At 39.9% G+C, this 12,483-nt stretch overlaps 1 protein-coding gene across 16 annotated transcripts in view; it reads left to right on the top strand.

Annotated features, from left to right (window-relative positions):
- Positions 1-12,483, top strand: part of MAGI1 (membrane associated guanylate kinase, WW and PDZ domain containing 1) — a 643,929-nt gene that overhangs the window by 517,584 nt on the left and 113,862 nt on the right. For all 16 annotated transcript variants that reach the window (XM_040246600.1, XM_040246596.1, XM_040246595.1 and 13 more), the window contains exon 4: positions 9,189-9,395. In XM_040246600.1, coding sequence (XP_040102534.1) covers positions 9,189-9,395 — 207 coding nt within the window. The remainder of the gene's footprint in view (positions 1-9,188; positions 9,396-12,483) is intronic.

The raw sequence follows: 12,483 nt of genomic DNA, 5'->3' as shown, positions 1-12,483 counted from the left end.
CTGAAAGGCAGTAGAGCTCATCTCTTCAGAAAACAAAACTGAGGTCCAGAAAGAGAATGTCTAAGACACTAAAGGGAATTGGGGAATTGGGGACCAAATGTGGCCAAATGCCTTTCTCTTAAGGTCATGTCCCAGGCAGGACTGAAATGCTCATCTTGCCCGAGTCTGCGGCTTGGAAATGGATACTCTTCCTGTAGACTCTCTTACTAGTTTGTGCATTCATTCATTTCACCATTTATGATAAAATGTTTAGCAAAACCAGACATGATTGTTGTCCTTGGAGGTCTAACAGTAGTCTGTAGCTACTAGTAGACTGTAGCCCGCCGGGCTCCTCTGTCCATGGGCTTCTCCAGGCAAGAATACTGGAGTGGGTTGCCATTCCCTTCTCCAGGGGATCTTCCCCATCCAGGGATGGAACCCAGGTCTCCCACAGGCAGATTCTTTACCATCTGAGCCACCCTTTTTAAGGGAGTGCCACATTATATACCAACAGTATGAAATGTTTATGTGGACTTGCTAATGTATTAGTTATTGGAAGAAGAGGTAGAAGATTCAGGTGACGATGTTCCACCTAGGATGACTCCTACTTCTGTCTTAGAAAACTGGAAAGATGTTGGTACACTGGGAAAAGCCAGGATTGGTGTGTGTGTTGGGGGCAGGGGGGATTGTTGTCAGGGGCTCTGTGATGGAATTTTCCACCCCCAACAGCTGTAATGCTGGCATATTATGTGCCTCCTCCAACAGAGTAGATAGATGCCCTTCATGACTGTTTAGGGAACCTAAGTATTGCCCCTCACAAAGGCATACGAGTTATGAGTAGAGTTCATAATTGGTCTCAGCTCTGCAGTTTGAGCCAGCTCCTCATTCTGTCACTGGTTGCAGTCAACATCAAGGCAAGACACAGAAGACAAGACTAAGCGTGTCCTCCTTGGCCCAGCTTCCTAACTGTGACACTAAGCTCATTTATTGGATAGTATTCTTGAAATAAATCAGAAGCACCATCTCTTTTTTGCCTTGCCCCCCCCCCTTTTTTTTTTCTCCTGTTGACATTTTGCTCAATAAGACAGGTTGCTGCCTCAGCCAGCCCTTGGGACTTCTCTGGGAGAGAGTTTGTAAGGGCGGAACTATTCATTGGGGGTGGTTCCAAACATGCCTGTTTTACAAATGCCTCTGGATAGAAGAGGCTGATTATACACTTTGAGCTTGCAAAGGTTTTCCCTCCGCATGGAAGTGTGGTCTAAATGTGACATTTCCAGTTGGAGTTATGGGTTGCTTATCTCTTCATGTTAATTAGGAAGGGAGTGTGTGTGTCAGCCTTCAATAATGGTACTGTTCTGCTTCTTAGAAGGTCTGCAAAAAGGCAGCTGCCAAGGGTCTACTTTGGGGGGACATAGTAATAAAGGTGGGGTGAAGAGAGTTCTTGTTTGTCATTGAGGAAGACGAGACCGTCTGGAGTCCTGTTCTTTGGCAGGCCTCAGCAGCCGTCTGTGGTGATAAGCTCTGTTGGCAAACTCCACTGTGGAGTGTTCTCTGTTGATAACGAAAGAACCAAAGGAAATCTGTGTGACAATTGTATGTTCCTCTGCCTTTGAAGACAAGGAGGCCAAGCCCAGGGACGTTTTGGTTAATTTTCTGCTTAGAGATCCCCAACCATTCCTGGAGTCGAGAGCCTAGACAGTGGAGACAGATCCATGTTTAAATGCCAGCTGTCATTAAGCTTTGTGTGAATGTCAGTTTCTTCGTCTGAAAATGGGAATAATAATTTTTTTCCTGTAGAATTCTTAATGACTAGAATAAGAGAATGTGTAGGTAGCAACATATGGCAGATGCACAATCAAGGAAACTTTTTGTTAATGTTCTTTAAATATGTGCTTTGATAACAATACCAAATTTTGCACCTTAGAGTTGCTCAGAGTATCAGGAACAACTGATGCTGGGGTTTATTACATGCTCATATTGTGCTTTATGTATGTGATCTAATTTAATCTGCACAAAAACTCTATTTCATGGGTACTAGTCTTTCTACATGAGAACCAAGGCTGGAAAGAAAGAGGTCCCTCACCTTGCTCAGGGTCACAACACTATTAACTTACTTTGCCCTTCTGGTCTTAAATTCAAAGCCAAATGGCACTAGTAAAAACAAACCTCTACTTACAGGACATGGGCTTATTATCCTTCTGTGCATGTAAGTCATAGATTTGTAGAGTGGAGCAGGTCAGTAAAGAAAGAATGAATAGAAAGTGAGAGTTTTATGAATGATACCATCATGTGTTGAGTAAGCAAGTGGCAAAGTGAAGTGATGTGGATCTGAGATAATTCAGATAGAATTGATGGACTGAAAAGAAACTGCCATGAGTCATGTTCTTAAAAGCTGGATCCACAGTATGGGTATTGAGGACCATCCCAGGCTGGGATTTGTGTGTACTGTCTACACTTGATTCAGTTACTCATTCTGCAAAGAACCAGTGAGTGACACCATGTGCCCGGCACCATGTTTGTTTTGGAAATGCCGTAGTGTACAGAACACATGTGGGTCCTGCCTTCATGGAGCTTACAGTTTAGAGGTAAAGACAGGTTTCATTTCATTAAATAGTCTGATAAACTGAGCAAAGGGCCTTGGGAAGGAAGAGATACACGCTTCCCTAAAAACATATATAGGAGACTTTGATCTAGTTTGTGGGGTCAGAGGATCAGCAGGTGATATTGGGATGAGAAGCAGAGGGAAGAAAGTTAAACAGACAGAAGAGAGTGCAAGAGCTGTGAGGTGAGTGGGGACATACATTGCATATGAGACCTGAAAGAAAACCAGTGAGATTTGAGCAGAGACAGCAAGGGGTCCAACTGTGAAGCTTGCCTGCAGAGCCTGCAAGGGTCAAACATGCATGACTTTGAGGCCAAGACAAAATCAGATATGCTGGATCTGTGTCCTTAAGTACTGTATACATATTTGTGCTTTACAAAGAGCAAGAGTAAGGTTTTTGGACCCCACACATCTTCCCCTGGGCTTCCCAGGTGGCTCAGTGGTAATGAATCTTCCTATCAATGCAGGAGACTCGAGTTGGATCCCTGGGTTGGAAAGATTCTCTTGAAGAGGAAATGGTAACCCACGCCAGTATTCTTGCCTGAAAACTTCAACGGACAGAGGAGCCTGATGGGCTGTAGTCCATGGTGTCGCAAAGAGGCGGACACAACTGAGCGCACACTCACTTTTGCCCCTTGGGTATAATATTGCCCCTTTGATAATATATGCTCCAGATTTCCAGCCATTCGTGGCCGCCGTCATCCTGTTCTGCTATTTATTTTCAAAGCTTATTCTGTTTAGAAAAAGAGAAGCAAGCCATCTGACCCTTCATCTCCCCACCCCTGCCACCTCCCAGTTCTAAAGAAACATAGGACTACAAGACAAAGGACCTATATGTGAATGCTTTTCTCTGATTTCTTCACCTTTGCTACACAGAAGGTGGTCCATGGACCAATATCATCAGCATCACCTGAGTCCTTGTTAGAAATTCAAAATTTCAAGCCCCACCTTGACCTTTTAAAAGAGAATCTTCATTTGATGTAACTATTATTTGTACAAAGTTTTAAAAACTAATGTATACCATGCAGAGCATTTGTGAAAATCATGTTCTAGTTCCATCTCTGCCTTTCTAGCATAGTGCCTAGCATAACAAGAGGTTCTCTGTAAGGAAATGAATGAATGAATATTAAATTTATACAAAGTGAAAGGCTTTAAAGATTTGATTCATTCTGGCTTAAAACTCAGGGTTGCAGTCCTCCTTCAATATTTTATCAAGCTCTAAAAATTGATTTGCAGTCCCCATTAATTTTTAACTGTGTGTCAGAAAATATTTTCTTTGGCTTGGTCATGGCCAAAGAGTGTGCCTGTTAATTATGGCCATTGGTGGCTTCCTCTTGCGTCTTCCCTGCCCTCCTCTCCCTCCCCAGCCGTCATCCCTGCTGAGTTGTATTGTGGAGCCAGTTCTGAAAATAGCAGCTGGGACACACACAGTTGTCACTTGGGAGGGAGCCCAGTCACCTCAGGAAGTGTGTGTTGGCTAACATGGGGACTGTGGGATGGTCAGGCTCATGTCTCTTAGAAACTGTGCAGCCTGCCAAGTGATAACCTAAATTAATCTTTTATTCATTTATAATTCTTCTGATGATTTTTACTTAGTACCATTAAGCGACCCAGATAGTCTGCACAGGAAGTCTCTTGTGCATATTCTATGTAAGATTTGTGTTTCTGGCTAGGCTTGGCTTGATGCTGACCAGAGTGGCAGTGATTGATGAGGTGGAGAGTTTCCTGGAAGGGTAGGGTTTTGAACTGAAATGCCTGGAGGTCAGCATGAGTGGAGTGAGTAAATATATGGCAGGTGAAGGCAGTGGTGGTGGGAACGGTGGTAAACGGTGGAGTGCATGAGTCGTCTCGACCTTGGTTGTGTGGAAAGATAACATGGTCAATCCCAGATTCAGCCAAAATCAGTTCATTCACAGACCCATCGGAATTCCTGAGGATTTTTTGAAGTTTAAAGTTTTCTTCCGTCCCTCTTCTGTCCATGCCCCTTTATCTCCTCAGACCTTAGGGCACTCTTCTAGGTTGAGGTCAAGGTGTTTGTCTGGCAAAGGCTAGGACACACCAAAGATAGGAGCAGAACCTCTGTGCAGAAATCCTTAATTGTGTGAGTGTTCAGTTCGGTCACTCAGTCATGTCTGATTCTTTGCAACCCCATGGACTGTAGCATGCCAGGTTTCCCTGCCTATCACCAAATCCCAGAGCTTGCTCAAACTCATGTCCATTGAATCAGTGATGCCATCCAACCATATCATCCTCTCTTGTCCCTTTCTCCTCCTGCCTTTAATCTTTCCCAGCATCAGGGTCTTTTTCCAGTGAGTCAGTTCTTCGCATCAGGTAGCCAAAGTATTGGAGTTTTTCAGCTTCAGCATCAGTCCTTCCAATTTGAATTTTCAGGACTGATTTCCTTTAGAATTGACTGGTTTGATCTCCTTGCAGTCCAAGGGACTTTGAAAAGTCTTCTCCAACACCACAGTGTAGTGTGGTCCTGGTGAATTTGGTCACACACTTGTCACCAGCATTGCCCATAAGAGACAAATCTCAGGAAAACAGACCTTACAGTTTGTCCAGCAGCATGTCCCAGTATATCCAGACTTGAATCAGAGATATTCAGTTTTTAAATGTGGGTCACTAAATTCTTTATTTTGAAAAATGTATCTGCAATAGAAAGTTGAACCCTCTGCCCTTAGGAAACACCACTTGATAGACGTTTTTCTGTAAAGGTTGTAGGTAATATGCTGGAGAAGTTTGAATAATTACACTCTCTCGTATTTATAACACCTTATAGTTTATAGGGTACGTTGGAGAAAGTTACATCATTTGATTGTCGTGGTAATCCTGTGATGTTATTAGAGCTCATGCTGTCGTTACCATATCACAGAGAAAGTATGAGATGATAGTAAGTAATTTGCTCAAGGTTATTTGGTCATCGAGAGGTTTACCTGTTTGTTCCTTTATGTCAGTAAAGTTGTGGTACTCTGTTACCATGTGGCAAGCACTTCAGACACATTGTCTCATTAATCCTTCTACTAAGGTGTAAAGAGCTTCCTTTTAAAGATTAGAAACATATACTATTAACAGTAAGTATTATAGCATGTATCAAGCCTTGTAATGAAGTCTTTTGCAAGTGCTAAAAGCATTAAATGGACTGTCTCATTGTATCCTCATAATAGGATGAGTCAGCTCTTCAGGTGGCCAAAGTATTGGAGCTTCAGTTTCAGCATCAGTCCTTCCATTCAGTATTCAGTGTTGATTTCCTTTAGGATTGACTGGTTTGTTCTCCTTGCAGACCAAGGAACTCATGAGTTTTCTCCAGTACCACAATTGGAAAGTATCATTTCTTTAGCACTCAGCCTTCTTTATGGTCCAACTCTCACATTCATACATGACTACTGGAAAACAGAGCTTTGACTATATGGACCTTTGTCAGCAAAGTAATGTCTGCTTTTTAATATGTTGTCTAGGTTTGTCATAGCTTTCCTACAGTCACCATCCATAATGACTTTGGAGACCAATGAAATAAAATCTGTCACTACTTCCACTTTTACCCCTTCTATTTGCCATGAAGTAATGGGACCAGATGCCATGATCTTAGTTTTTTTAATGTTGAGTTTTAAGCCAGCTTTTTCAACCTCATCAAGAGGTTCTTTAGTTCCTCTTCACTTCCTACCATAAGGGTGGTATCATCTGCATATCTGAGGTTGTTGATATTCCTCCCTGCAATCTTGATTCTAACTTGCGATCCATCCAGCCTGGTATTTTTGCACAATGTACTCTGCATATAAGGTAAATAGGGTGACAGTATGCAGCCTTGTCATATTCCTTTCCCAATTTTGGACGAGCCGTTCTATGTGAGGTTCTCACTGTGGCTTTCTGACTCATATGCTGGTTTCTCAGGAGACAGGTCAGGTGGTCTGGCTCTCTCCTCTCTTTAAGAACTCTCCACAGTTTGTTGTGATCCACATGGTCAAAGGCTTTAGCATAGTCAGTGAAGCAGAAGTAGATGTTTTTCTGGAACTTTCTTGCTTTTTCTGTGATCCAGTGATTGTTGAGCATATGTTAATCTATACTTTAGATTAACCCAAATGAAACTGCTGATATTTGACAATTTGTCTTCTACATCAACAGTTGCATATGGTTCAGTCTAATAATATGTACTTTATCTGTCTCTAATCAATCTTAAACTAATTTCCAGAAGCAGGAAACAACTATGAATAAGTGGGTTGTTTGGGGAGAATTTGTAATTGCGTTGAGAAATCTGCTAATCATTTACTAACGTAAGAAAGACCCTGACGTCCCTTGAAAACTGAGGAAAATGACATAAATTTGTCAAATTTAGGTAGAACTTTTCTTTTGCAGACATTTATTTCTGTCATAAACAAGGATGTCTAAGTTTTAATTGATTTTTAAATGACAATAGCTTCATGAGTGTTATAAAATTATAATTATAAAATTATGAATCAAGAGTCCTATTTTAAAAATTACGTCCTTCAGTGGAAGATTCTTGTTGGTAGACATTGGTCTTCCTTTAATCTCTAACTCAAAAATGTACACTATGTTTTGGTATAATAATGATCATAAAGAATTCAGTAGAGGTTTGTCTTTATTTCTTGTTCACTGTGAAAATTACTTTTAAAATAGTCAACTGTTTTATTTACCTAAACCCCACTAAGAATCTTCAGTTAGTGACAATAGTCAACACTGTTTCAGCTTCATCAAAGGTATGGGACATCCTTTGGTGTAACCTGTTTAGAAATGCAGGCTGAGTCTTGGCTTATACGTGTGTCCATTTTTCCCTGCACTTGTGTTAGTCCCTAGAAACACACATGGATGCCTTTTCTTCACACTGGTTCCACTTAGTCTCTGTACCTTTGAGTTAGAAAGCTGAATGAAGGTTTTGAAGAGGTTGAGATATCACCTTGTGTGAAAGAAGTGATTGAATTGAGTGCAAACCACCAGAATGTGCTCATCGGCTTCTATGTGGTTTCCTTCAAGTTCAAACATGGTGCCCTTTAGTCTGCTGGTTCAAGATTTCCCTGCTGACACACGCTGTTTACACCACTCTCAAAGAAAGTGGATGCATATGTTCATAAATTTGATGATTCAAAAAATAGTTTAAGGAAATAATGTTCATAAAGAAAATTTAATTATAAAGATAAAGCTTAATGTATATAAATTCTGTAATATCTGTGTGTCTCATACAGAGAAGCATATTCCTGTCTTCCTCTGCTTCTGTGCTTGTATCATTAAAATGTGTATTTTATATGATTTAATTATGTGGTGAGGTTTGACAATGGGATGTGATTCTTGGGAAGAAACAGTATGTATAGGATTTGTTATTATTTACAAATTCTACTTTACCAAGCACAAAACTAGAGACATTACATAGGATTTTTTTGTAGGGCTTAATAAGATCTGTCTATCTGACCTTACTCTGAAAGATGTGAGATGGTGAGTGGATTGATGGCATTCTGATGTTGATGCTTTTGATCATATGCTCACTGTATATTATTGATTTTAAGTTGTCATTTTCAAACTTTGCCCATTCATGAATTACCTTCAAGATTTTGTCTATATCTTGTTATAATGTCCATTATTTGCTTGACACTTTCTTTAAAATAACTTAATTTTTAACTTGTGTTCAAAAGGAACCTCATTGCTACCATTGTTATTATGTACTCAATTAATTTCTTATTAAATATATCTGCTTTTTTAAACTTGAAATTTAATCTTCACATTTTAAAAAGTCAATTTTATAAAGTATTGCTTTGTCACTTAACTTTTTTAAGTAAATATTTTATTTTACTAGTTAGATTTCTGTACTGCACACTAAAAATATATGCATTTTAACTTTAAAAAATGAAGACATAAAAGCCTATCCTGGTCCTGCCCAGAGTCACTTTGCACATGAGAGTCAGAGCTGAGCTAAACTCTAGAGGCAAGTGGCTAAAAATGAAAATGGGCCCTGACTAAACAAGTGACCCGTGAAGGGTGCCACTCTGCCACTGCTGACCCAGAGTTTCCTGTTAAAGCTGGGCAAGGGTTTGTTCCAGCCACACATGACTGTGCCAGTCGGACCTGCCATTCAGTTAAAGAGGCGCCACGTGGTGTTCACTCTCTTTTTTTAAAAAAAAATATTGCTTGGGTTCCCTCTTGAGGAGTTTCCTTATTAAGGGAGGGTGACCTCCACTGTGTCAGCTTGTAAGGGTGCTGGCGGTAATGAATTTGTTATTTTGTGTGCCACTCACTCCAAATTGGATTCTGCATTATGCTAGTGCATATATGTGAGATGGTGACCAATTGAAATTCAAATGTAATGAGGATGAAGCTTTTCCATTCTGCATAGCCCCTTTTGTTTTCATCCCTAGTAGGTTCTTTCCCCACCACAGTGCAGCTTTCCTCCTGGCTTCTGAAATCACCATGTCTGACTGGGTAGGACCAACATGTTTTCTTACCCATTCCAGAAATGAAATACAGTTTGTTCTGGTTTTCTAATTAAAAAAAAAAAAAAAAAAATTTTTTTTTTAAATGGGCTAAGAGATTTGGATTTGCAGACTTGAGAAAAACAAAGTATTCTTTCTAAAACATGCAAATGTGTCTCTCCATCACCTAGGAAACTATTATGGGACACCCAAACCTCCTAGCCAGCCAGTCAGTGGGAAAGTGATCACGACGGATGCCTTGCAAAACCTTCACTCTGGCTCCAAGCAGTCGACCCCAAAGCGAACCAAGTCCTACAATGATATGCAAAATGCTGGCATAGTCCACGCGGAGAATGAGGAAGAGGATGATGTTCCTGAAATGAACAGTAGCTTTACAGGTAAAGACCAGATGATGCTCCCCCTCAGTGGACATGGGGAAGGAGGGTGGGGGGAGGATTTACAAGGAGTTGTGAGGAGGTTTCTGTTCTCAGGAAGAATTTGGAAGGATCATCAAAATTCAAACTCTGACCACACAGTGCTTTTGGAAGAGATGATCTTTTTATTTTTTTCTGTGCCCAGAAATTTTTTTTTTCTTTTTTAAATTTTATTAATTTTTTAAATGGAAGGATCATTGCTTTACAGAATTCTGTTGTTTTCTGTCAAACATCAACATGAATCAGCCGTAGGTATACTGTATAAGTATGTCCCCTTCCTCTTGAACCTCCCTCCCATCTCCCTTATTTTTAAAATTAAAATTTAATTTTTTATGAAAAATTTAATTAAAATTAAAATTTTTATTTTTAATTGAAGGGTAGTTGCTTTACAATATGGTTTGGGTTACTGCCATACATTAATATGAATCAGCCGTAGGTATACATACGTCCCCTCCCTTTTGAACCTACCTCCCACTGCCTACCCCACTCATCCCTCTAGGTTGTCAGAGCACTGGTTTGAGCTCCCTGAGTCAAACAGCAAATTCCCACGGGCTATCTGTTTCACATATGTTCGTGTGTATGTCTCCATGCTATGCTCTCCATTCGTCCCACCCTCCCTTCCCCCGCTGTGTCCTCAAGTCTGTTCTCTATGTCAGAGTCTCCGCTGCTGCCCTGCAAATAGGCTCATCAGCACCGTCTTTCTAGATTCCATATATATGCGTTAATATACAACATTTGTGTTTCTCTTTCTGACTTATTTCACTCTGTATAATAGCTGGTCTTTTCCCTAGTCTGGTTTTCATGCTTCTTGTCAAGAGTCCTTCACCCAGCTATCTTAAAGGGACAGGAGGGAAGTATTTGTAGAAGGAAATAAAAAAATAATTGGCATCCTTTTCTCTTTTCAAAATGATACCTATAAGAATCACTATTTTGTTCATTTATTACTTGGCCTTGACACTGCTCCATAATTATGGCTGATTGTTTATAAAGGGAAATAGGAGAATTTGTTTAATATCACTTGATGCTATATGGAATGCATCCTTTTATGTCATACCTTTGTAAATAGAGATACAGTGGAAATAAATCATGTTTTCAGTTAATTAATGCCAAGTTTACTAAATTCCCTAAGAAATAAAAGATGGAAAAATAATAAATATTCTAAGATTATATTTTGTATATGTATTTTATATTGCATAGCATATATTACTCATTGCAGTATATATTACTCATTGCAGTATAACTTTTAATATACAGTCAGAGCTATCTATGTTCAAGCTTAGTAGGCTATATTTTATGAAAGGATCTTCGAGGACAAACCCTCTGCATAAAGCTATGCAGATTAGGACGTGCACATTCCTGGGAGGCTTTGTTCACTGAGGCCATGATATATGCCCTATAGGTTAGCACAGTGACCCAGAATGGTTCAATAATATTTTTGGCTTTGTGGGGGTTTAATATATAGAATGACTCAAAATTTAACAACTGCGTAAGACGTGAGTTACTCCAGTCTACAAGGTGGTGACTTTGAAGACCATCTTGTTTCTTCTGTTTTTCCTGTACTTATTTTCTTTGATATTTAGAATATTTTCCCCCTTGAGCTGTCAAGTCTAACAGAATGTTTCAGAAAAACAGTTTCTATTAGTTGAGTGCTTTCTACCGCCTGTATGGACCTCTCTGAAGCTTTCTCATTCATTGAACTCAGAAGCCTAAAATTTTTCAAGTTAACAATTAAAAAAAAATGTTTTTGGTGACTTTTCATCATAACAGTAGCCCAGCCATTCTGCAAGAAGCACTAGAGAAAAGAGGAGACCCGGTTTGCTACCCTAGCTTCGTTCTTGGTAGCTGACTTGTTATGAATTTAGTATCTAACTTCTCTAATTACTGATTAGGATTCAATCACATCAGGTTCCCTCTTCCAGTTCTAAGGATTCAAGTTCATGAAAATTTCCATTTTCTTCATTAGGCCAGTCACTGACCTATTGTTAACAGTATCCAGGAGAAATTTACTTGTTTTTACAGAGGCATTTATTAAAATTGGCTAATTTCATCTACTTCCAAATATTTTATCCATATATAGTAGCCGTCACCAAAATGAAAGTACATTACGAAAAAAAAAAAAAGGTCTTGATCTTTCAACAAGTAAGAATAGCAAATCATGATATAACCCCAAAATATAGATGTGTATCTTTGTGTGTCCTCCATTGACTAAGTAGATTTGTCGGTACAGAGCACAAACAAAGCAGGGAGAGCCGATTGTAGGTCTGGATGTTTCCTAATTTCTAACTACTATAAATCTCTGTTGTAGAAGCCAAACCTCAGAAAATCTGACCTTGTAACACCCCTATTTGAAATCTGGGTGTCAAAAAAAAAAAATGTGGCCCCAGGTCATCATTGCTAAAGGCAGTCTAAACATTCATTTATGCACAAAGAAAGAAAACTGATTGTCACCTGATCAGATGTACAAGGAGAGAATTGATCTTGAGATAGACAAGCAATCGGGCATCCTCAGTATGCAAGGGATATGTTGAATAAATGGCTTCTCACTTACCAGACTACAAGTATGACAGCTGACAAGCTGTCATACTCTCACTCATGTGAATTCTTTGCAATAATTGACACTGCCAGTCTGTGAGATGTGTGCCATGCTAGCTGTGTCAAAGCATCTTGCACTCTGAGCCACTTGTAAGTCGCAATCCACCAGCCGCTTCGAGCACAGAGTGGCCGTGGCATAGTGAGGTCTTGGCTCCTGGTTGGGCCAATTGTGATGAAGGGTACCGATTCAAATGTAGAAACACAGTACAGCTATTTAAAATGATACTTGCCTAGGATGTTTTTAAATAATGGGCTATTGGTACGATTTCAGCTCAAGTCTGCTTGGGTCTTTCGAAAGGGACACAGGATATCTGAATAACATGCCTAAATAATATTGGCGCTGTCTGCTGGCAGAAGAGCAGGATACTTAAGGCCTGGAGCATCCTGGGGAGGTTGTGTCTTCCTTTCTGCAAGCAGAGATGGAGGCAGGAGCTGAGTACTGGGCAGTCATCCCAGATTC

Source organism: Oryx dammah, unplaced genomic scaffold, assembly GCF_014754425.2.
Source record: "Oryx dammah isolate SB20612 unplaced genomic scaffold, SCBI_Odam_1.1 HiC_scaffold_9, whole genome shotgun sequence".
Classification (NCBI taxonomy): domain Eukaryota; kingdom Metazoa; phylum Chordata; class Mammalia; order Artiodactyla; family Bovidae; genus Oryx; species Oryx dammah.
The sequence above is the reverse complement of the archived record's forward strand: the minus strand, read 5'-3'. Positions and strand labels throughout refer to the sequence as shown.